The sequence below is a fragment of the Python bivittatus genome, unplaced genomic scaffold (assembly GCF_059951505.1).
Source record: "Python bivittatus isolate LINGU-HERP-01145 unplaced genomic scaffold, Pbiv_v1 ctg000220_np1212, whole genome shotgun sequence".
NCBI classification, from domain to species: Eukaryota; Metazoa; Chordata; class Lepidosauria; order Squamata; family Pythonidae; genus Python; species Python bivittatus.
Window position 1 is genome coordinate 4699836 of NW_028277048.1, and position 26623 is coordinate 4726458.

The window sequence follows — 26623 nt, forward strand, 5'->3', positions numbered from 1 at the left end:
ATGAACATATCTAACACTCCTTCCTCCTCCTATTTTCCCCACAACCACCACCCTGTGGGGTGAATTGGGCTGAGAGAGAGGGACTGGCCCAAAGTCACCCAGCTGGCTTTCCTGCCTAAGGTGGGACTAGAACTCAGAGTCTCCTGGTTTCTAGCCTGGTACCTTAACCCCTAGACCAAACTGGCTCTCTTAACCGAGTTAAGAGAGTTAACTAAGAGTTAATAACCGACTTTTCAACTAATAAACCTGCTTATTTAAAAGTAACAGCAATATGCAAGTTCAGATGTTTTCCAGACATGCCCTAGGTTAAAAGAGATCCAAAGGGACCAAAGGTGAGCAAGCGAGAACATGGATAACATGAGAATGAGGGAATTGGCAATGTCCTAGAAAGGGAGGCCTTTGGGCGTGGCTGCAACACAGTATCAGTCCTATCTCCCTGGCTGCTAGCTGACCAGTTCAGTCAGATATAGAAAACTCAGGCCAAGTCCTCATAAGGTTTTGTACTGTGGCATCTGCATATACTTCACTTGACTTTCAAATCCAACCAAAAAGGATGGTCAGAAGAAAATGAATTTGTCAATGTCCCAGGCTTATTGGGGATGATAGGCATCGTTTTCTCTTCATATTATTTCATCTCAGCTCTTAAAATTCTTCAAGTATTCTCTAACATGACACGTGAAGTCAGAGCTGAGTCCTTCCAACCTCTTTGGGAGATTGCATCAATCTGACAGTTTCAAGAGGACATTCAACCATAATCCTCAGATAACTCTGCACAATGTAAGAATTACACACTTGGATGTCTTGCAGACAACTGCAATGGCCATAACTTCCAATATGGAAAGTTATATTGTCAATACATTAGAGAAGTTGGGTCAAGAATGTCTACCCAGGCGGGCAGCTGCTCTTCAGAATTCCAGGCAAAAATCTTCCCTCACCTTACTCGGGTATTTCAGGGATTGAACATGAATTCTTCTGCATATAAGACATGTGCTTAATTATTGAGTTATGCCCTCCTCCCAGCTATCATTCTTGTAGGTAATCTATTTATTGAGAAATTCGCTATTATATTTAGTAAGATATTTATTATATTCTTTAGGAATTCTTACAAATAATGTGCTGTTATTTTCTTTATAAAATTCAGTGTCCTAATGCAGCTTTTTCCAATCAGTACTGCCTATGTCCAGATCAGACAGAGGTTACAGAAGCTGAAGTCTAATACATTTGGAGGGTCCAGTTTGGATAAAGCTGCAAATGACCTGAATCTAAGGCATATCAATACAACTGATCCCCATGGACTACTGTTAATATGACATAACTCTTGCATGAGTTTGGAGGAAGACTGTCATAAAGACCATGCATTTCGCAAGTACCAACCCTTCCAAATCCCGAGGCTGCATACCTTCAACATATTCCATGACCATGCAGAGGTACCGCTTAGTTTCAAAAGAGCAGAACATGCTGACCACAAAGGGGTTCTCTGCAAAAGTCAGAATGTCACGTTCCACAAAGGCTTGTTGGATCTGATTGCGCAGGATGAGGTTCTGCTTATTAATCTTCTTCATGGCAAAGCGCTGGCGAGTCTCTTTGTGCCGCACCAAATATACGGCTCTGAGAGAGAAGAAGGAAGCAGCGGTCAGCAAGAGGCATTTTTAGGTTTCCCTGCCACAAATGGGAAATGCACAATCTTGGAGTCAACGTGCCGCAACCCTTCCCTAAACTGTCTTAATTTTCATATTCTTTAAAGAAGGGTTGCTAGATACTTCATATTTATTAGAATTTACTTCTTTTTTCAAGTTGGCTAGAAAACTAACATTTACACTAAGTTTTGTACAGGAGGAACTTAAATGTGCTCATATGTCCAGTATATCCTCTGGGGGAGATGGGCGGCATACTAATTTAATAAAACAAACAAACAAACACCTCACTGTAGCACATTTTAAGATAGAAAAATCATTTTGGGCTATTTCTCAGTGGGAAGTCGGAATCCAGAATTATCCTGGATTTGAGATCTTGGTATCTGAAAGAATACCTCCTCCCACATGTTCACTAACATTGTCTTCAGAGGTTCTCCTCCAACTGCCCATATAGTCCCAGTGATGTTAGTGCCTTCTTGAGGAATGTCTTCCTCAGACAGGCTTGTCTGGTATCTACGCTGACTCTTCAGCCTCAGGCTAAAATAATCCAAACGCTAAACTTTTTTTAAAATCATAATTCATTTTTATAGCCTCTTTGAACTGCTGTCCTAATTTATATTCCCATTTGCTGTGAATGTGGACAAGAGCACCCTGAGCTACATCGCCAGTGTGGGAACAGACGACTGGTCCAAGTAAGCATTTGAAGCAGACTTGATTTGGAGCTACAATGCTGACCCAGAAGCAGAGATCCTTTCCTGCAGCTGGTGGATCCAAGGAGCCTGAGGCTAAGTAAGTGCACTCACCCATATGCCCCATTGCTTATCAGTTTAATAGTTTCAAAGTCTCCTTCTCCTGGTGGCTTCTTGGGCTTTGGAGTAGTCCCACGACTCTGCAATATTAAGCATTCTGTGTGTGAGGCCATAAATAGTCCATATGGAGACATGAATTTAGTTCTAACAGAACTTTGCCCTTTTAGGAAGGCTTCTTATATTTGAATCTGAATTCTATCATTCAGAAATAGTGGTCATTTCGTTTATAAATGCAGAAATCAAAACTAAAGAAGAGTCAAGTGCACAAATGAAATTCATAGTTAAGCAACAGCATGCAAGTCCTAATAATGTAAAAACTTCTATTCAGGCAGAATTTCTAATAAAGAGCTGCAAGCCACATGTATGTTGATCACATCCTCACCAATAAAGAACTTAGAACAAAGCTGCACAACCTTTCCTAGGCTGCAAACCACAATAGATCTTTCAGTGGCCTAACGATGAGTAGAGACCTCACTCCAAAAAAGTACTGTAGGGCTAAGACAAGGTGGGAGGGACAAAGACAAAAATTATTCTTGATTCTACATAAAGTTTTGATCTTCTACTGAGAGTTCATCTTTGCAAGTCTTCAGGAAAACTGTGAAGACTTAAGTGTTCTTCTATTATTTCTGGAACTGTATTTTTGGATTGCTAGTTTTTATTGTTTATTATTATTTATGGTCCATGCTACTGTACCATTTATTTACATTCTGTTTGCATGTTAAAGACTTCAGTTGATTCACTGTGGTTTAAAAGTCAAGTGTAAATATGCCATTCAAATTTAATAAACTGAAAACTACACTGAAAACCTCATGCCATCTGCCAATTTAACTCCATTTCCAAAGAGCAGCTGGTTAGCTTTCCAGTGCTTCTGAAAGAATCATGCATTTGATGAATTTCCAGGAGGGAAGAGGAGGTGGAAGAGGTTCCCTCAATGTCTCTCTATTCAGCCTTTTCTGTCCAAAACAAATATGCCATCATTGAATTATTAACAGACTGCAGTATGGGAGAGATCAAGCAAGGAAAGCAGTTCTAGCCTGGGAACCAGTGAGATTCAGGAACAGTGCAACCCCTGCACTAAACAACTACTAAGATTAACATCCTGGACCTTCTACCACTTTTCTTCCACTTTCAGCCTATTCCTTTTCCCTCACACGTGTGGGACCCATACGCAATCTGTTTCTCTCCTAATTGTCCATTTTGTTTCTTGTCCAATCCTCCTATAGTCATTTCTCTTCTTACCTTCCCCTGTCTTCCATCAGTCACACTCCAGCTCCCGTTCGTCCAACAGTGCCTGGGCCTCCCTCCTTTTGTCCCTCACCCACCCATGCCACTCCTCCCTTTCATAGTCCTCCTCTCTTCCCTAAGTGGATTCTCCTTCTCTTCCCTTTTTCTCACTTGTTCCTAACAATTGCTGCTGCTGTTGCCACTGCGCAGAGCTAGCCCAGATATCTAGCTAGCCTCCAGCCAATTTGCCAGAAGGACCAAGAATATCTTTCCAACATCTTCAGCCTGCATCGTAAAGAATCAAAAAGCACATCTTACCAATAGCATACAGCCTCACTGACACCCTTGAAAGCAGAAATGGACACCTTTTTTGAGGGCGAGGGTCATTATTTTAAATTCTTTATTTCTTAGCTCCTCCCCCCCAAGAGCTATAGGGAACATGACTGAGATACAAGGTTCAAATTTTTATTAAAGTAAAACAACAGACATAGTAACGCCTCCAGAGAGGCAGAACATCTACTTTAGACAAGAGAATTAGCCATAAAATTGCATAAATGCAAACTTGGGGGGGGGGGTCCACAACAATGGGGCTAGACAGCTGCATGCAGGCAGCCCACATCTGTTTTACATTGCTGCCACCTTAAATCGCTACTTGGGTCGCCATCATTGGATCTGCTTTCATCATCATTGAACAAAAGTTATCAAGTTTCAGCAGTTTCCACAAGCTTTAAACTTTAAAATGTGAGATATGAAAACCATATTTAGCCGGTAGATTAATCAACTTAATTCTTAGTTGATTAACCAGTGGGAATCCTAGTTAAGGGTACATTTATTTCACTTTTTATTAAAAAATATTAAAGGTGGTCTTGCCTTGTAACAAGGAAAGTTGGCGTTTGTTTGCTACATTGCACGTAATTTCAAACATTCTTCAGCATCTCAAAACAAAACAAACAAAAACCAAAAGAAAAGAAAAACCTCAAGCTAAGGTTTAAAGAGCTTGAAATAAAATTCAGCAAATCCATGAGGGGTTTGGATGCATGTATTCCAGTGAACAAGCACCCCTCATCCCAAACAACACACTGTTGAAACGGAGGGAAACCTGCAATATAGTAATTTATTATTATGTCAGACAGCATATTAGTTGTCCAAGGGGAAAAAGTAGGAAAAGGTCATGGGTTAGCGCAAACCTCTTCCACAAGCCAAGCCTCGCCTAGGCAGCTCTTTGAAATTAGGCCTCTGATTTAGAAATAATATTAATTGTACCTTAATTAATTCATTAATCTATCTAGGGCATTCTTTGCATGAAACTTAGGAGGATTTACTTCTGCATAGAAATGCAATCTATCTTGGCTCTCTCATACAAATAAAAATTAATTTACAAAGATATGCAAGTATAATGTGAAAAAAAAATCCTACCTTGGAAAGCTAAATACAATAATAAATGAACGTATGAAAAATACAATACATAGTCATTTAACAATGCTACTACTACTTCCCCACTACCGAAACCAACCCAGTACTATGGGATCACAGAAGAGGTGCTGCTATTTAAGTAACAACAACCCCCAAAAGCAAACTAATAGCATCTATACAACTGATGTCAAATTTATTTCTAGTTGCTGCCAGTAGAAACAGTGCACAGCTTTAGATACAATCCTGAATTTCCAAAGCTGGTAGTTCTGAACATGGGCATCTGTGGGGCACAAGGAGAGGCAAATGAGGACACGTGCGTGGTAAATGCCATAACTTCTTGCATCAATACAGCGTTTGCATATTACATCACCTCACATTTTGACATAATCTCAGCCTATTATGAAAGTTTCTCTTTCTTCTTGCACAAATGGGATGTTCATCTGAGGCCTAGTAGCAACAACAGACGTGCGTTCCCCTCTGCTCCAGTATCCAGCAGGTGGGCATTCGCATAGAATGGTGAACAAAATGCTGTCAAGGCGTGTCTGTGGGAGTCCCCGTGCGGCCCCGTGGCCCAGAGCTAGGATGGGGCTGGCAGAGCCGACCCATATACTGACCTCGGTGAACTCCTCTGTCTCGGGCGTGTTGGATCCTCCACTATCGTGCTCCTCCACATGCAGCACATCTGACGACAACAAGGTTTGGGGAGAGCCAGAGGGAGAGCCAAGGGAACAAGGCTTTAGCAACCCCACTGTCATTTATGAAAGCACAGAAAGGGCGAAACCGAGACACGCGCACAGAGCCATGCATATACACAAAGGGACATGCATGTGGTATCGATGGGTGTATATGGAAGCTCCATGTGCTATAGTGGCAAATCAGAAGATTCGACCATGCGCTTGCAAGCACACCTGCATGCAGCTCAACACACAGCAGATACGCAAAAACCTCCTTATGCAGATGTGCACATACTGGCAATTTTACTCACACTCACAATGCAATATAAACACACAGTTAAATCCTGCAAATACACACGTGTATATGCACACATTTAACGCCGGATGCAGACAAGTATATGCTACCTTGCCAGTGTGAAAATGTATGTTGACAAGCTGAAGCAGTAACAAATAAATCATCCTAATAAAGAAACACACCACAGACCTTCTAGCACCTGGGGCCTTTGATCTACCACTTTCCAGAATTTGCGTGTGGATTCCATTATTACTTCTCTGGAAATCCAGAGCATGATTCCTAGTTAGATTACTCTGAACAATTATCAATCCTATTTCAGGATCTACCACGCATGATGAATCCATGCAATGTTTCCCCCATTGAGAGAAAAGCAAAAATGGAGGGCCAGTTTTGAATGGGAGGCCAACCTGAAGGAAAGGAGTTTAAAAAACCCTTTTGCACATCAGTCTGATCAAATCCAGAGCCCAGATGCCTGCAGCAAAGGTCCTAAAAATAAAAACAGAAGCCACTCCAAAAGTCCTTCACATTGTGGGCAGTTTGTCCTTTGGTTTACTCAGATGAAGCAAGCAACATAACCTGGCCTTTGGAATCTGCCACCTGTAGTAGTTGCACATTCCTGGATGTCATGCAATCGAGGTATCAACATTTAGATAGTTCAGCCCAATTCAACACACAAAAACTAGAAAGTTATTCAACTTGGTAAAGTCTGAAAGGAGTGGAATTGGGAAATTTTATGACAGTGTCTTTCCATACAATTTTTAATGGCTACATTGTCTATATTTAGCTACAATTGAGGAGAGAAAGACAAAGGGGTTCTGAATTTCATTAAGCCACCATGTTTTATGTAGAAGCACTGGAGGAAGAGTCGATGCTGCAAGATAAGGTTTGCCATAATAGTGAAAACTGGGGCTTGGAGTCAAGATGAGAAAAGATTTGCTGTTCATCCAGCATCAGCCTAGAGTCTTCTGAAAAGTCTTTTTGCCATGTCAAAGATTCCAATCCTCTACTATAACCAAACTTCTACAACTGGGTAGTCTGATTTTCCTTTTGCACCATCCCTGATGGTGCACATATGAACTTTAAATTTTAAAAAAGAAGTATGCATGCTTAGGATTTCTTAATAATTAAGGCTTCACTATCAGCTTCTCTGGTTTTTCATCTTCAAAAAATGTTTCTACCATAAGTTCATCTATTCTGGCATTAGAAGAATTCCAACAATCACCAAATACAGGATGGTGATCCAGAGACTTGCTAGTAGACCACAATTTACCTTCTTCTCCTTTCTATGGGACACTTTGTTAATAAATTCTTAATAATCCCTTAATAAGTTTGACTCCTTTGTTCAGCTCTTAGAAATATGGCTAGAGGTTATCCTGGGCAATATCTTTTTCCAACTCTCTTAAGTGAAACTAAATTCTATGTTGATTTATTTATATCCTACCCACTAAATAGAATAGGCAGTCCAGCATCAGACAGATTTCCCTGAAAACTGCAGAGGGAACAAAAGTGGCCCAAGAATAAAGAATCTTATTGAGGAAAAAGAACAAGTTTGTGCTGTGTGGAATCCATGTAATATTAAATTGAATAATCAGCATCACAAATTGCCACATATCCAAAGGCGTTATGAGATGACCATGCTAATACATGCAAGAAATGACACACAAATACAGTCATTTTGACATTTAACAGATATTGTAACTTAGGTACCTACACAGGGATGAGGCTGCCTGGATGGCAGATAGTTTTGGTTACATTACCTGGAAATGGGTCTCGAGTGAGTCCCAGCTGGCTAATGATGTAACGAGGAATATCTGTCTTCACCAGATGTCCCTCTTTGGCATGGTCCTCAGCTGCTTCCAGCAAGTGGTAAAACTCCTCAGGATTAAACTCCTAGAGATAGGAAGCAGAGGAAGTCAGAGTTAGGATGGAGATTAGCAAAGAAGAATTGGTTTCAGGGAACCACGAAAGAGAGAGCTAGGGCGGTAGAACATTAAAAGCACTGGGCTTGGACAAGAGTGACTGGACTCACAGGATCCGGGGACTGAAACAGCCATTGTCCCTCAGCCTAACATTACCCTCAGAGTGTTTAGATGGAAGGCTCTCAGTACTACCAGACAAAAAGGCATTCTACCTTTTTTTTTCTCCTTAAGGATTTTTTTCCTGGAAAGAAAACAAGATGAAAATAGGAATGGGAAAATATGGGACAATACGATTATATGTGGAGTTTGTCTGAATTGCTTGTGAAATTTTGTGAATGAGGTCGGGCAATTTCTATTATTTCTTGTGCTGAGATCCACAAAGGTGTTTTTGGGCACAATCTGGGTTTGTATTTATCCCATATTCTCAATATGGCATGTCTAACACAATGATTTTTAAAATCCACATTATCCTTGACTTTATCGTGCCACAAATATCCATACCACCCAAATCTCAGGTCATATCCTTCCAACTCCAAAAGTCTTCTATTTCTTAGCACTACCCACTCTTTCATCCAAATCAAGCAGCAAGCTGCAAAATACAATTTCAAAACAGGTAAACCCAATCCTCTTTCCTTTGCATCTTGTAACACCTTGTATTTAATTTGTGGTTTGTTTCCCTGACATACAAATTCAGATATATCCTTTTGCCACTGTTTAAATGGTGCATCGGTTGTCAAAACAAGTATTGCCTGAAACAAAAACATCATTGGTTAACTTATTGCGAGATATTAGAATTTTGTCAAGGGTAATGTAAAATAAAATCAAGAGAAGAACTGGTGGCAGAGGAATATAGTTGTCAATGGTTCTCTTATTTACAATTATTAGAAAGATTTAAAGTAGACAAAATAATTTATGGTTTTGAACATTGTAAGACTGAATTTGAAATAGAATTGTGTACAAATGATGAACATGTAATTGCTAAAATGAAAATTCTTTCACTTGTTCTTCTGTTTCAAATTTCAATAAAAGTTTATAATTTGAAACAGAATAATAAGTGAAAGAATGTATGATAATGTGGGCTAAAATTTTTGGTTATAATATACAGATGGAACAATGGGAAAATATGTGGCTGAAAGGATTGAAATTTACAATATGTTACAATCTTAAAGAGAATTTTTATAAAATGATGTACCACCTCAAATTTATGTTGGAAATGTGAACAAGAAGGGACATTTTATCATGTTTGGTGGAGTAAAAAAGCTAGAAAATTCTGGATTCAAATACATACACTGATTCAGAGCATTTTAAAGATGAATGAGATTGGGCAATTCCACAGTAAAATCTAAATGGAAGTCCCCATAGGGGAAAAAAATGAGAATCGAGTGGAATAGTTGCTAGAGCTGTTAGGTCCTGAGGTCCTTGGTAGAATACAAGTATGACAGCATTTCTCATGGCTATTCCTTGAGCCTGACTGTAAATCCCTCTCCAGGAATGCAAATGTACACCAACAAGCTTAACAGCCAAATCAAGGTTGAGGCTTGGATAAATAAATAACTTTATTCAGATATTAAGCAGCCCTAATTGTGATAAAGATCAGCATCCATAGAGTATACAGATCTGCCTCTCTGGGTGTGTGTATGTGTTTACACACATACACAAGTTTAAAACCTGAGGTTTTTCTCCTGGTGTTTTGATGTATCAGGTTACTTGCAGTCCATCTGGCTATTGATGGTGGTGGTGCTGCATTTTCATAACTTCCAGTCTCTGTGTTTCCCACTGCGTCACCTCTCACCCTCACATTATCTATATGAACCAAGGGAATTGGCAGGATACCTGTTTGGGAACAGAGGTCTGGGAAAAAATGGGGCTTTGCAGACCACAGAGCTTGGCTGATGTGATATGCATTTTCAGAAAACACATCGTTTGTATGGAATCCAAACAACTAGATGCCACATGTCTCAGTAACTGGCATGAAGACGTTTACTGCCTTCAATACTGTAGGTAATATATAGCCAACAAGGTAGCTAAATGCTAAAGGATCCACTACCTCTGTTCTTTGATACCAAGTATACTCCAGCTAAGATGCCAATGTGTTTACACTGTTGATCATTAGGGAACTTTTGTATCAAAGGCAATCAGTGAAATTTAATGTTAATAAAGAGTTGCTGACACTGAAGTTTTGATTTCAATTGTTGAAATATTTGTGTAGCTGAATCACAGTAGATGAATTACAAGGACTTTTGAGCAAGACTGGGATCTCATGTCATCCACATCATGTCATCTCATGTGAAGAAAATCTACAAAATTACTAAATGGGGTCTCCATTTTAGAAGGAATATTCCTCAAAATGCTGGCTGCTGAAAAGAAACAGTGAGAGAAGGCCTTGCCTATGGGACTTCCAAAAACATTTGCCTGGTCATTGATGGATACAAGACAGTGAGTCCCTTTCCTAGTGAGCTATCAGTTAACCCTCTGCACTGAATACATGGTTAAGACTGTCTATCCCAACATGTGGCTCTTTAGAGCAGCCTCCCCCAACCTGGCCCTCTTTGGATGAGCTAGACTACAACTCCCATCATATCCTGACGTCATGCTGTGGCTGACTGGATTTGTAGCTGATGTGTCTAGAATGGATTACATTGGGGAAGACTGCTTTGAAAACAGCCTTTTTACAGCTCCATTTATAATCTGACTTGGATGAAAAGGAAAAAAAAAGGTAGAGAAGCTAAATAAACACAGCTAAGCATTTTAATGTTGTTTAAAAGGAAACCATATTCCCTATCGCCACTCTTTTGAAACCCATCTTTGAAATCCAAGCTTTGCTTTTCTCCATTCCAGATTGGAGGAAAGGGCGGCATAAACAGGACCCCTCTTCGGCCATTCTCCTCCTCCTGATGCTTCTGTGCTTCTGAGTAGGGCAACAGATACTGCGTCAGCCTGGCCAATGCAGTACAGCAACTGGCCGGTTGAGGAAATGTGTCCTGTGATTGGCTGTTGTGTTGTCAGAGTAACACTCAGGCACCTTCAAAACGAGTCCAAACAGATGAAGGCCAGTTGATGTTCTGTGCCCTCCAATGATGAAGGGCAAAGCCCAGATGGGAGATAGAAGGAATACTGAACTAGGTGGAGGCTCCCTCATGTTCAGCTCAGAACCAGTTTTCAATGCCAGACTTAAAGGAGTATATGAAGCAACAACAGGGCACTTGCACGCTCTCCGCATGGGAACTGAACTAGAAGAAGCTTAATTCCAGTGGAAAGAGATCCCCATTGCCTTCAGGAGGGCTTGGGTGAAAATTTTGGTGCCTAGGGAAAAATCCAAACTCTCACTAATAATTAAATCCCAAAGTCCCATCATTGAATAGCATGGTGCGCTATCCAAAAAGGTCTCTGCTGAAAGTCCTGCTGAGGCAAACAGCAAAGCCACTTCTTTAAAATGGGGAATGCTCCATAAGCTGTTCATTTATCAATGTATTGATTTATTGAAGGTAATACTGTCCTTCAACAAATATCACCAACACTATTTACAGTCACTTTTTATAAACACGATCATACTGAAAGTTTAAAGCAATACTCCCCAATCTTCCATATTAAACTAACTGCTAGTAATTTCAAGGGCCAGATTAAAAAATACACCTTTAGTAAACCAAGAGAGTGGGGACCAATCTCCTCTCTAAAGAGACATTCCACATTTGGAGATAAAAAGAAGCTTTTCATGCAGACCAAATGAAATGAGCCTCTAGAAGCAATAAACAGACAGGATGGGTTCCTCAAACAGCTAGTCCCCAATTTGTTCAAAGGTTTAATGGTTAAGGCCTAAGATTGGTCTTAGTATTAGTATCCACTGCACATCTTTTAACTTTGGAGTAATATAGTTAAAATGTCATATACTGGTTAGAAACCTAGCTCTCGCATTTTGCAAAATGAAATTACAAGACCTGTTCTTCAAGAGTACCGAAAGCAGGTTGCTACAGCTTAGGTGTAACCAAGACCCAAATACACAAACATCTGCATTAGACATGTGTCCTTCCACTTACCACCTTTAATTATTTCCAGATCCTTTGACTGATTTAATTGCTTTGCCATTCTTAATGCTGTCTCTTTCATTTTCTGTCACAAAAATAGTTTCTGAGAACAGCTCTCTCCAACTTGGAGCCTTCTAATGTGTAAGCCTTTAGGTTCTACCATTATGGATCATGTACACGCTAGGAGCAAAGAAGACTAGCATGTCCTGGATTCACTGGAATGAAAAATGGCCCTAAATAAGAAAAACCTTTCCAGTCAACTGAATTACTGAATTATATCCATCCTGCCTGGTTTATTTGGTTGTTGTATTTTAAATCCTTTTTGGCACATTCCATTTTTTTCTTCTTTTTTAATAAGAAAAGAAAGGAATGCCCTTCTGTCTGACAACGAAATCTGTAAGAATGAATTCAAAATTGTATTCCAATTTTGCAGGAGCCCAGTTTCTTTTATTTTCAAATATCTTCTAAGTACTTGAAAGTGCAATGTTTTATAAGTGGTAAGAGTTCTTTCAAACTGTAAATTTACCACTGTTGTGATACTAAGCAAAATTTGGCTGCAGAATGATGGTGATCTCCAGCTGGACAGTTCCCCACCTATCACTTTGTGAACATTTCAAATATATGCCATTCGTGGCTCCTTGCTTGACAACTTTGCTGTGTTTCTGTACTTCTTTGGTAGTAGTACCCCTGTCCTCCACCTCATCTGCCTCACTTTTCCTATTTATTTCTGTTGTAGCTGCTGCCAATTATCCGAAAGACCCTGTTCCAACAAGGTCCAGCAATCAAAGGATTCTTCAAATACAGGAGCCAGAAAAGAGGAGGTATGTGAAACAGAAAATATGTTTTGTTTCAAAACCAAAACAAATCAATGCATTCTGTAAGTTCTATCAACCGTTTCTGGTCAGCCAAAGTTCAGCAGAAACAAAAGCCAGAACATTTTGGTTGTTCTGGTTTTGACTGAAAAAAAAATCTGGAGGGATCTTTGAAACAACATTACACAGCAAATAGGTCAAGGCTAGTGATGTTGCCCCTGTTTCTTCTTCTTCCTCATGGCCTGTATGCCAGCATACCTCCTCCATCATCTTCCCAGCACCTTTTGCTCTCATCCTCCCCTCAACTGGTGCTGAAATACTAGCTTGTGTACCTGTTCTTTATTGTAATGGTGTCAGCAGTAAAGGCTTTCTAAATGTCATATTTCACCAGCCTCACCCAGTGCTCCTAAAGTTTTACCATCCCTTCCTTCTGTTTTTTCCCTCAGCTGCTAATGTTGCTGCTGATGTCCATACACGCTGGGACTGAGGCCTTGGTTTCTTCCTGCTCTTATCCCCCACAAACCACTTCTGCCCAGAACCATGTTTTGATCTACACCTGTTCCAAATAAAGACCAAGAGAATTCATGCATGCGCATGAATGGAATGGAAGACAGCTGAACTGGGTGAGCTACAATCTACCTCCCTTACCATCTCAGTTGCTAGAAGGGAAACGCTTCACCCACCTCTCTCCTGTGAATTCAGTGCAGCCAAGATAACGGCAGGAGGCAGAAGCTTTGTGCACATGTCTGTCTCTCTATCTACCTTTGTGTCTGTGCACAGGAGAATTGGGTATGTGCAAGTGCAGCCCTCAGCAACTACCACAAGCAATATGACAAGCAATCTTTAAGGCCTAAGGAAATAAATATAAACAAAGAGAAAGGAAGACCAAAATCATAGCAATCTTCTCCCCGATCCAAGCAATGCTGCCATTTTCATACCTGTTAATTATGTGCTGATCTTCCCTGTGTGGAATGTTACATAATCACTAAGATGTGCTTATGGTGTGCTCGTAAAGAGAGATCTATAGACAAGATCTAGTACGCATTTTGGGTCCTTCTGCCAATTCCTAAGCACACCCACACATATGCATACACTCCACCCTTCTATGCCTCACCAGGCATTCTAGCAGGCGAGCTGGACGGGAGATGATAATGAGTAACTTCTTCACCAACTGAGTGACAAAGGTCACCTCTTCACTCTCGGAGCGTTCATAAGCCTACGAGCAACAGAAGAGATGGCTCATTAGTGGAGGAATTAGCCTGAAATTGCTACTATAAAAGACCGCAGCACCCACCAAATGTAGCTCTCCATGATCTCATTGTCACCTGAAGCCTCTAATTCCACCAACTAGGCACATCATGTAAGCTGCCTTTTCAACTTCCACCACTTAAATCTAGTTTTCCTTACAAAAGCTACTCCAAGCTAACTTGATTTCTCAGAACCCTTTTGAATGAAGCTGCTTATAACTTTTATTCATATTTCTGATATGTTTATGTATATCCTGCCTATTCCCTGGATTGGGACTCACATCTTTCAATAGCTTCTCCATATTCTCTTGCAACTCATAGAAGTAGACGGTAGTGATGAGACCCTCCTGGGACTTGGCTAAACAATCTCGTGCCAGTTCAATGACCTGGTGGTGGATGAAACTGAGTGCCCCATCAGCCAAGGGCAACACATTGTCTGGCTCATAGGACTTAATGAAATCTTGCAGCTTCTCTTCCATCTGCGCTGTGGCCTGTTGGGGTAAGAAACTGAGGTTCTTGCATAAGGTAAAAAAGCACACACCCAGAAACTCAGACTAAGCCCCATTCTTTTTCAAAGCACAGCAAAGAATCTGGGAATTTTTATTCCCAAACTTTGCATTACATTAACCATACTGTCCAGATTATCAAAGAGAGAAAGAGAAAGGAAGAGAGAGAGAGATTTGGGTCACAAAGCCATTCCTTTATTACTATTCTCTTTCAGGGAATTACTCAGGATATTAGAACTATTTCCTTAAATAAACAAGTGCCCACTTTATTCTAATATCAATGAACCTGTTGTCTCTGGTATCCTTGTCTCTCTCAATTCTTCAATATGTTTGCTTGGAGTATTGAAATATTCAGGAGAAAAAGAGACAATATAAAGTGATTCTGTTCATTGTCAAATTCATTTAAATGTCAAAAACAAGAAGGTGGGGATGGACCCAATCTTTCTGCCTCCAGCTTGGCCACTGCTTTTTTTCCATGTAAAACAGTTCCAGCCTCATACAAGGATTAGGCTCTCTTTCCTACTCAACCCTTACCTTGGGGAATCGTTCCTTATAAACATGATTCATCATTACTATCTCATTGTCATAGGAGGATGGAGACCGGCCCGGGCTGCAAAAGAAAAATCATGAATCAGTCCTTGGTGATAATCTTCTCCATTTCTTTATACTTTCCATTTCCTCAATTCTATTTGAAAATCTCATGTTGTTGTTTTTTTGTGTTTTTTGTTTGCTTTATTCAGTGGGGTGGCAAATACTGTATTGCAGAGGTTGGCAGAAGGCAACTAGGTGTGTACTTAAAGATATCTATATAAATTGCAACAGGTGATGAGGGTTTCTCACTCTGAATTATTTAATAATAGCAGTAAAATAAGAAGGCTCTGCCTCCTGACATTAGGTGGTTGGAAAAAAGGAAACTCTGTATGTGGATGACCCAAGGAATGCCTTTTTGTGCAACATTGTTGTGAGGGCTGAAAACAAATTTCTGGCTAAGCATGTGCTTATCCTAAGGGTATATCCACCCTAATGAGCCAGTGTTTTGCATCTGGAGTCATCTACTCACTCTAGAAAAAAAAAAAGCAAAGTAGATCCCACAACACCTTACTCTTAGTGTTCTGCACTTCCACAACCAGCATTCATTACACACCAACAAAACTGTGCACAAAATCAAGGCCTGGCAATAAGCAACAAGCTGGGCTAATGGAGCATCAGCTGGGATGGAAAAGTATGCAATGGTAACCCCATCTTATGTCCATGTTACCCTCTACAGCCTGCATGGCTGTAATAAAAGGTGAAACCTGCAAAATGAGATCCCTCTTCTGTTCTGAAAGCTTAACCTTTGATTAAGGCTGTGCCTGGTAATATAGGAAGCAATATAAAAATATTGCCACCACTTTGGAAACAATGTGGCATCCTTCCCCAACCTATTGTTCTTCAGATGTATGAGATGACAACTTCCAGGATTCCCAGCCAGCATGGAATTCTGGAAATTGTAGTCCAACACATCTGGGGGGCAATAAATTGGGGAAGGCTAGTAAAAAGGGACTGCAACAGAACCCTTTGATTACAGGTTTATTTCATTAATTACACTGCAGGAACCTTTGAATACAGTTGGTTTAACTTTTCCTTCAGGCTTCCAGTTTGGCTCTTATCTGAATGGCAAACTGGCAGTGCAATCCTATGCATATCTTCTCAGAAGTAAGAGCCAATGGGACTTCATCTCAGTTAAGTGTACATAAGGTTGTGTCTTTATAAAATCTGAGCTGCAACATATTTATATTTATTGATACAAGTGATATTTTTGTAATTATTTTGCGATAAAAGGAATGGCACGTTCTATTATATTCCATTCCATTTTCTCTTTCCGAAAACTGAGTTCATTTCTTAAAACTATCATTTTGCCTTTTCAAAAGTAGATCATACATGCTTTGGATGATACTATTTTAGGGCTGAGGACAGCACAGCTAAAAATACCCTAAATTACTTAAGAGAAATACACATAGACTTCATAACGGTCCTATATATTACAGGTTTGGTAGCAAAGAAGCACCTCCAACTGTTTCAATTTGTAAAACTGTGATAGACATCAGCTAACTCTCTTAAATACATTAAGTTGTTATAGGATTCCAGAAGTAGGTTGTTTCAAACACTTTGGCCTGGAGTCATGCAGGGTTGAGAAGGGACAGAAAAAAGAAGGCACGTCATACAGAAAAAGAAAATGATTTTTCATGCAGAGGAAACAAGTTAAAAAGCAGATCCTCTTTGTATGTCATAAAGTATACAGATAGTGGTCACTTACTTTACATTTATAATATAAATGTAAAAAAAAATGGCAGGCAGAATCAAATCCAGAGTCTTCTAATCTAAATTTTCTAAGCCAGCCAGGTCAACAAGAATGGCCATTCCAGGATAGTTGCTGCTGCTCTTCCTAGGAAAAGTACTGAGTAAAGGTGGGATGTGTGATGAAGCAAAGCATTGCTACCCAAGGCTGTCTCGGCTGCCCCATCCTTACCTGAGGCTCCGGGACCGGGGCCGCACTGCAGGAGACCGCCGCCCCCCATCATCATCAGTTATACTCTCAGTGCTACCAAAATGCTTGGACAGGAAATGCAGCTCATCCATAGTTGGCTGATAAGGCAGCTGGTGAAGGCGCTCTTGGGAGGAACAGGACGACTGTGAGGAACAGAAGGGAAAGAGTTGGCCACGTGACCATTCACCATTCACCAATGCAGCTCTATCGTTTATTTCTGTGCGTCACTCCAAATCTGACACTGAAGTACAGCTGTTTCTGGGATATCTCCAGTTCCTCTATAGGGGGTGCTCAGCTTTCCAATGCATCCCACAATACATGGCAAAAAGCAAAATATAATCCAACTGCTAATTACAAATATGGGTTGCTGCATATCTAGAGCCCTTTACATCAAGTCAGGCCACTGGCCTATGCAGTTCAGTACTGTGCATACTAACCAACAGCACTCTTCTTCACATTTTTGGTGGGAAGCCCACTTCTCCTTAGCAATGACAACAGATTGAACTGGGGCCACTGGCATGCTTCCCACATGATCTGCCACAGAATTACCACTCCTCATGTTGATCTGCAACCAAGAAACTCACATGGCATTACATACAATGAACCATGCATATGCTGCATTATAGAGCACACATGTGACTGCAGCCAACTCTATGGAATTAGGAGGAACATTCACAGATGGATCCAATCTGTTCTCTATGTTCCATTATCTCACCTATCAACTCAGAGAGCTTAACATTATGTAAACATTTTCCCTAGAAGTGCACTAATGTGCCATAGCAACACAGACTGAATCATTCTCTTTCCCTGTCCTTTTTGATGACTTGCATGTATGCAGAGTATACTGCATAAAAAACTTTCCTGATGGGAGTTGTTTGTGTGAGCAGTTGTCCTCTGGTGATCGGTGGGCTGGTTTTAACAATTTCTTCTGCACACATACATCATTTCTAATTCTCTGGGCATAGTGTCTGTCAGCATTTCAAATACTGGCCTATAAAACAGCTCTTTTATCCAAATAGTATTTCATCTTACTGATACTGTAGAACTTGGAGTATTGGTTCCATATCCAGATGATGGTAGGGAAGCCAAAGACCAACGCCGGCCATCTGCCCTGAAAATAATAGGATGAATATAAAAATGGGACTCCTCAAGATGGGGTGGCGTGGGGGCAAATCACATAATGTGCATGACAACATCATTGGGTAAATACTGCAATTTATGTACTCCCATCAGACACTGGGATGCAAGTATAGAACTGCAGCTTTTCACGCAGATATCCTCATTACATGTATCATTATCTTAATGTTACTGTGGTGCTGCACGTGTCATGGAATATAAACGTTAAGTGGGTCTAGTACTTACAGTGAAAAGCAGGATCAGTTCTGATTAGAAAAAACAATCCTGTCATAAATACAATTCAATCTGATGTGTCTTATTTGCCAGCTCTTCTAGAAATGTTCCTTACTGTAAATAACTAATAACTACAAGAGGAGTCAGATCTAGCTTCTGCGAAGATTCTGGGCCATTTAAGAGTTTCTTAAGAAAACGTATGTTACAAAGGCTAGTTCAACCCTTACTGCTTTTCATCTAGGAAATCCTAGATTTTTAAAAAAAAGGCAGTTAGAAGCAGCACCCACCACAGATGTTAAACTGAGTAAATGCTGAGCCCCAGTTATTCTATAACAAATCCTCACCTGGGAAAAGAAATGTAAGTCTGCTTACATGTCTTCAAGATTGCAGAGTAGTGGTTAAAGCAGCCTTCCCTAAACTGATGCTTCTAGATGAGTTGGCACTGGCCATATTGATCAAATAGGATGGCAATCCCACCCAACTGAAAAGCACTAGACTAAAAGGTTCAGTATTCTTCTTCTTATACTCCAGCATGGCTTCACATACCTCTCCCCAGGTATGTTTGTTCAACATGACCCACCAGAGCTATACTCTGTGACCAGCCCTGTGTCTTTGTCGCTGACTCTTCAGCAATACAAGGAGACATGGGATCATGTAAATATATTGCTGAAGAGTCAGCGACAAAGACATATATTACATATAAAACTATTTTAGTACTGAATGGCTCTGTGTGGACAATCTTTCTGCACGATGACTTGAACTTTTGCCCCAAAGCTTCTTGAATTCACTTGCAAAGCTAGTTTCCAATCCTACAGGTCCTATACACTGAACAGCTTTGGTTGCCTGTTGTCCGGTGTGAACACATCATCCTCATGCACTCCATAAAAGGCCATTTAAGACAATATATGCAAAAATCAATCTATGCAGGTAAGAAGCACATACAACTCATTCTTTCCTGCTGAAAGACATTTATATGGCTCAAGTATTTTTATGTGAGCACCCAGAAATGCAGAATATTCTCTGTCAGAAATATTCTTTGTGATATAATAATGACTGTAATTTGTGTTATACTTCCCTCTTTTTACTATCAATTAACCATGTCAATAATTCATAGTGTACCAGATTGCAATGATCTAATTACAATCTCTTTCATATTACATATACTTCACCAAGCATAGGTTTTACAAATATAAAGCAATTTAAGTTATAAAAGCACTCATGCCTTTAGGTACAATGCAAAAAATTGCAGAACAAAAATATGTAAACAATCCAGAATGGATTTACTCAATATTTTGCTAAGGGTATGATGGAACCTCACAGTCTGTTCCTTTGGTTTTGTGGGTGGAGGTGGGCAGAAGTGGTATGTGCCCGCCTATAAAAAGAGCAGAGAGCAGATGGGGAGTAGGGAGCAGATGGGAAGTTCTTCCATAACCTCAAATGTCCCTGACGGCATGGCCTAACAGATCAAACCCTAGAATAACAGCCAAAATCCTGCATTTTCCTTCAAAGCCTACAAGAGGGCTTGTTGGGGTAAGCCAGGGAGCTGAGTAAATCAAGAACAAAACACAACAACTTGCTATTAGTATGTCAGCTTTCTTGAAGAACTGATCTCTACCCCAAGTGGATACTCTTTCCCTCTACAGACACTGGACCTCACTCAGATGACCCACATTTAGAATCAGATATGGAAAGATTGTGGATAAGAACTGTCTAATTCCTGTATTATCAATGGCAGGCCTGAACTGTGCCTCATAAAGACCAGGCATCACCAAAAGAAGTGGTGGTCATTAGAGGGAAAGAGGCAAATATCCAAGACTGCAAATAAAAAGAGTACAGGAGTTTTGTGGGTTGTTTTAAATAAAAAGATTAGCTTTTCTTGTTCTCTTCCAGAGGCAGGCCAGCAGCTAGGTTCCTCCTCACTTTAATTCTGGCATTAGTCTCTTTCCTATAAAGGGAATATTTAGAATTACAGTCAGTTTTGTGGACTGCCAGCAGCTGATGGGTAAAAGAGTCTGGATGCTCAATTCATGCAATTCATCTTACATTTGAGTCCCAGAGATGGAGGGCTCCTCTTACCTGCGGGAAGAAGCGAAGGAAAAGTGGGCTGGTGTGTTGGGGGAGAAATTCCGAGGACTGTCAAGAGGGCTGCTACCTGCAGACAGGACAGGGTAGGAACATACAAAATAAAATCAATACGTTGCTTTAGGAGACTGCTAACGGACTATGACCAAATCAAATCTATTTCCAGGAGCCAGCATATTCTAGAGAGAGCCTGCAAAATCAATCAAGATTATCACAGCAACTCTAACAATCAGCTAGTGAGATGGAAAGGGGCATAGAGAAGCATGTTAAATATGGAAATAGAAGACAGAAGGAAGCCAAGAAACAGAACATTGGATGGATGGATGGATGGATGGATGGATGGATGGATGGATGGATGGATGGATACACAAACCAATGCACCAAACATATAGCAATGGATTGATGATCTAGTGTCAAATGGCTGATTAGAAACTAATTTTCTAATGAAAATTAGAAAAGATGGAAAGTCAGGCCAGTGGACAGACAACAGCTTCAGAGAGTTAGAAGAATGGACAAGATGGTTATACAGTATTCTCAGCCATAAATATATATGTTGAATAAAAAGGCAGATGCCCTGGATACATAAAATAACGAAAAAACAAAGGAGGAATCACAGGGTTGGATGTAAAGAACTACAGGAACATGGATGCACTACTTACAACCAAAATTGGTTCTGAATCAATCTGATAGGACTGCTTTGGAGTGAATGTCATGCTTGTTGCTAAATACTCAGATAAATTCATAATGATGAATAAGATGTGAATAAGCATAAATTTGCTCTGGATTTGTGTGGACGTTTTGCCTCACTGTGGCAAATAGCTACAGCATAAAACTAGCTATGGAACAGCTTCCCCACCACCACCACCATTTTGGACAGTTCTGGCAATGCACATTTTAAAAATAAGGGATAGAGCAAAGATTAAAAGAGAAAGAGAGATGCCCTTGATTAAAACAAAAAACAAAAAACCAAGGACACTGAGTGAATCCTGGGTATGGACATTAACAAATGGGATTCAAGATGTTCTTTCTCAGTCTAACAGGCAGCTTATTTAAAGAATGGGCTCTTGCCTAGGCAAGAACAGAAAAGCAGGACTTAAAATGCCTAGGGTTTTCTTGTGGCTCATACACAATTTTGCAGGAGGCTCTTCAAGGCTGGAATTCTTGGAAGGAGGAGGGGACAGACAGGCCAAGGGCCTAACTCACCAATATGACCTGGGAGTGGAGAGTGAGGTCGTGGCAGTGTTGGTGATGTACTTGTCAGGATCAGGCTTTTTCTGTTACTGGTTCGGCAGCTGTACAAAGAGCAGGAAAGAAGAAAGGCCTGAATCAGGGTGTGCATGGATAAAGAATGCCAACCAGGCAGTAGCTCCTTAGAAGACTACAGATGGAAAATTTGGCCAATTAATTATCTCCTGCTCAGCTTGATGGACCGCTCCATACCATAGCAGATGGTTACCTTTTGCAATCTCCCACTTAATTATTGGCTCAGCAATGAAATATGAAGTTAAATTGTTCCACTGAGTCAGGCCACTGATCTGTCTTACACAGCGTTGCCTGTTTTGACTACCAGGTGTCAAGCTGACAATTTCCCCAGCCCTGCTGCTGGAACTCCACTAACAGGAAAAGCTGAGGATTGAAGCAGAGGCCTCTCCTCTGTATAAGTGAAGTACAGCCCCCTTTTGGGATCAGGCCATTTTGTCCATCACGTTTTACTTCTCAAGAGAAGCTACAGAAAGAAGGGATACTGTCATGGATCCAACGTGATGTATGATGCAAACCTATGGCAATGGGAGACCACTACATGTACAGATGGGGATGGGCCTATCAATAGATGTTGCAAAAGGGGAAGGATTTACTGAGTTCTCTTACTACTTCAATCAGACTTCCAACTGGAGCTCTAAATACTGGACTCTCTCTCTCTCACACACACAATGTTTACAGTGGGGCAAAAAAGTATTTAGTCAGCCACCAATTGTGCAAGTTCTCCCACTTAAAAAGATGAGAGAGGCCTGTAATTTTCATCATAGGTATACCTCAACTATGATAGAGAAAATGAGAAAAAAAATCCAGAAAATCACATTGTCTGATTTTTAAAGAATTTATTTGCAAATCATGGTGGAAAATAAGTATTTGGTCACCTACAAGCAAGCAAGATGTCTGGCTCTCACAGACCTGTAACTACTTCTTTAAGAGGCTCCTCTGTCCTCCACTCGTTACCTGTAGTAATGGCACCTGTTTGAGCTTGTTATCAGTATAAAAGACACCTGTCCACAACCTCAAACAGTCACACTCCAAACTCCACTATGGCCAAGACCAAAGAGCTGTTGAAGGACACCAGAAACAAAATTGTAGACCTGCACCAGGCTGGGAAGACTGAATCTGCAATAGGCAAGCAGCTTGGTGTGAAGAAATCAACTGTGGGAGCAATAATTAGAAAATGGAAGACATACAAGACCACTGATAATTTCCCTCGATCTGGGGCTCCATGCAAGATCTCACCCTGTGGGGTCAAAATGATCACAAGAATGGTGAGCAAAAATCCCAGAACCACACGGGGGGACCTAGTGAATGACCTGCAGAGAGCTGGGACCAAAGTAATAAAGGCTACCATCAGTAACACACTATGCCGCCAGGGACTCAAATCCTGCAGTGCCAGATGTGTCCCCCTGCTTAAGCCAGTACCTGTCTGGGCCCGTCTGAAGTTTGCTAGAGAGCATTTGGATGATCCAGAAGAGGATTGGGAGAATGTCATATGGTCAGATGAAACCAAAGTAGAACGTTTTGGTCTAAACTCAACTTGTTGTGTTTGGAGGAGAGAGAATGCTGAGTTGCATCCAAAGAACACCATACCTACTCTGAAGCATGGGGGTGGAAACATCATGCTTTGGGGCTGTTTTTCTGCAAAGGGACCAGGACGACTGATCCGTGTACAGGAAAGAATGAATGGGGCCATGTATCGTGAGATTTTGAGTGAACACCTCCTTCCATCAGCAAGGGCATTGAAGATGAAACGTGGCTGGGTCTTTCAGCATGACAGTGATCCCAAACACACCGCCCGGGCAACGAAGGAGTGGCTTCGTAAGAAGCATTTCAAGGTCCTGAAGTGGCCTAGCCAGTCTCCAGATCTCAACCCCATGGAAAACCTTTGGAGGGAGTTGAAAGTCCGTGTTGCCCAGCGACAGCCCCAAAACATCACTGCTCTAGAGGAGATCTGCATGGAGGAATGGGCCAAAATACCAGCAACAGTGTGTGAAAATCTTGTGAAGACTTACAGAAAACGTTTGACCTCTGTCATTGCCAACAAAGGATATACAACAAAGTATTGAGATGAACTTTTGATATTGACCAAATACTTATTTTCCACCATGATTTGCAAATAAATTCTTTAAAAATCAGACAATGTGATTTTCTGGATTTTCCCCCCATTTTGTCTCTCATAGTTGAGGTATACCTATGATGAAAATTACAGGCCTCTCTCATCTTTTTAAGTGGGAGAACTTGCACAATTGGTGGCTGACTAAATACTTTTTTGCCCCACTGTAAATCTAGAAATTTTGGATCCACTCTTGGCAATTATGACCACCAGATTTTCAGCCTTTTTTTCCCTTTAAAAGACAAACAGGAGGATACTGGCTGTTTAATAAGCAACCGTTCTCAGTAGTAGAGCAGAGCAGAACATAATTTTTAAATAATCAATAAATCACATTTATGTGATTAACAGCCTCATTTTCACTCCCTAAAGTCACTTAACAGTGCCTTCCACCCATGGCACAGAAGACTCAATTCCGCTCTCTTTACATCTTGCCCCAATGAGACTATGAGTAGCTGTGATACTGTATTATGCAAAATATACAATAACCAAATAAAATATACAATAACCAAAGCATTCAAAACAAAGATCTTCTGCCAGAACATATAGGTAATTTGGGCTGACACCATTTAGATGTGTACCTTGACAAAGGATTTTGACATTATTCTGCTGGCTCTTGTTCAGTAATGTATAAGCATTATGGTGTAGATTATTAGCTGTAGGCAGGACTAGATCTCTGCTCAAGTCTACTGCTGTCAGATCCTCAGGCTGCATGGCAGCTCAGAGATTGCCTGGATATTTATTGTGAACTATTATTTGCTGATGTGTAGCAGTCCTGATATCTACTACATGTTGCAATTCCATATTGACAAAATCTGAACAACCTGAACAGGAAAAGGGCAGATGAGTACATGCTACCAAAAAAAGGGGGGATGATCTTAATCAAATTGCTTTCAGGAACATCAATGCAGTTTGCTACTCTACTGAAAGTCCTGTGAAGGGAGAGAGGGGAGGGGGTACATGTCATAAAACTACATTCTGATCAGACACAAGGAAATAAAAATGACACATTTAATTGTTCATATCCCCTCCATTTGTCTCCTAAATGCTTTTCCTATCTCCTTAAACAATATCAGGATGTGGTGTTATGCCAATAATGGTTTGTGAATGACTGCAATTTAAGTATATTTTCCATACATTTAAGGTCTATCATAACTGTCAGCCTAGACTTCTTGCATGCCACTTCTCCCAGTTTCATCATTTACAACTTTGCCCACTCACTACAACAATTTAGCCAATATGAGAAATTTTATACATTAAAAAGAATTTACAACATAGCTAAAACAAAAAAACATAAAAATATGCATAAGAAAATAACTCAGTTATGAAACAACAAATTGAACCTTGGTTATGTGAAAAGCATTGGTCAGACTTTCTTCTAAACTGATACAAAACAAATTAATACAGTGGAGCAAAAAAGTATTTAGTCAGCCACCAATTGTGCAAGTTCTCCCACTTAAAAAGATGAGAGAGGCCTGTAATTTTCACAATAGGTATACCTCAACTATGAGAGACAAAATGGGGGGGAAAATCCAGAAAATCACATTGTCTGATTTTTAAAGAATTTATTTGCAAATCATGGTGGAAAATAAGTATTTGGTCAATATCAAAAGTTCATCTCAATACTTTGTTATATATATCCTTTGTTGGCAATGACAGAGGTCAAACATTTTCTGTAAGTCTTCACAAGATTTTCACACACTGTTGCTGGTATTTTGGCCCATTCCTCCATGCAGATCTCCTCTAGAGCAGTGATGTTTTGGGGCTGTCGCTGGGCAACACGGACTTTCAACTCCCTCCAAAGGTTTTCCATGGGGTTGAGATCTGGAGACTGGCTAGGCCACTCCAGGACCTTGAAATGCTTCTTACGAAGCCACTCCTTCGTTGCCCGGGCGGTGTGTTTGGGATCATTGTCATGCTGAAAGACCCAGCCACATTTCATCTTCAATGCCCTTGCTGATGGAAGGAGGTGTTCACTCAAAATCTCACAATACATGGCCCCATTCATTCTTTCCTTTACACAGATCAGTCGTCCTGGTCCCTTTGCAGAAAAACAGCCCCAAAGCATGATGTTTCCACCCCCATGCTTCTGAGTAGGTATGGTGTTCTTTGGATGCAACTCAGCATTCTCTCTCCTCCAAACACAACAAGTTGAGTTTAGACCAAAACGTTCTACTTTGGTTTCATCTGACCATATGACATTCTCCCAATCCTCTTCTGGATCATCCAAATGCTCTCTAGCAAACTTCAGACGGGCCCGGACATGTACTGGCTTAAGCAGGGGGACACGTCTGGCACTGCAGGATTTGAGTCCCTGGCGGCATAGTGTGTTACTGATGGTAGCCTTTATTACTTTGGTCCCAGCTCTCTGCAGGTCATTCACTAGGTCCCCCCGTGTGGTTCTGGGATTTTTACTCACCATTCTTGTGATCATTTTGACCCCATGGGGTGAGATCTTGCCTGGAGCCCCAGATCGAGGGAAATTATCAGTGGTCTTGTATGTCTTCCATTTTCTAATTATTGCTCCCACAGTTGATTTCTTCACACCAAGCTGCTTGCCTATTGCAGATTCAGTCTTCCCAGCCTGGTGCAGGTCTACAATTTTGTTTCTGGTGTCCTTCATCAGCTCTTTGGTCTTGGCCATAGTGGAGTTTGGAGTATGACTGTTTGAGATTGTGGACAGGTGTCTTTTATACTGATAACAAGCTCAAACAGGTGCCATTACTACAGGTAACAAGT

General features: G+C 40.7%; 1 protein-coding gene across 1 annotated transcript in view; it reads right to left on the bottom strand.

Moving 5' to 3' along the window:
* MAST1 (microtubule associated serine/threonine kinase 1) overlaps positions 1 to 26623 on the bottom strand; it is an 83705-nt gene that overhangs the window by 19878 nt on the left and 37204 nt on the right. Inside the window, exons 4-14 of the mRNA XM_088138470.1 lie at positions 21718 to 21806; positions 20509 to 20584; positions 18115 to 18193; positions 17065 to 17225; positions 15090 to 15165; positions 14331 to 14540; positions 13917 to 14018; positions 7807 to 7939; positions 5695 to 5762; positions 2438 to 2523; positions 1400 to 1608 (exon numbers count right to left, since the gene is read on the bottom strand). Of these exons, the coding sequence (XP_087994596.1) occupies positions 1400 to 1608; positions 2438 to 2523; positions 5695 to 5762; positions 7807 to 7939; positions 13917 to 14018; positions 14331 to 14540; positions 15090 to 15165; positions 17065 to 17225; positions 18115 to 18193; positions 20509 to 20584; positions 21718 to 21806 (1289 nt within the window). The remainder of the gene's footprint in view (positions 1 to 1399; positions 1609 to 2437; positions 2524 to 5694; positions 5763 to 7806; positions 7940 to 13916; positions 14019 to 14330; positions 14541 to 15089; positions 15166 to 17064; positions 17226 to 18114; positions 18194 to 20508; positions 20585 to 21717; positions 21807 to 26623) is intronic.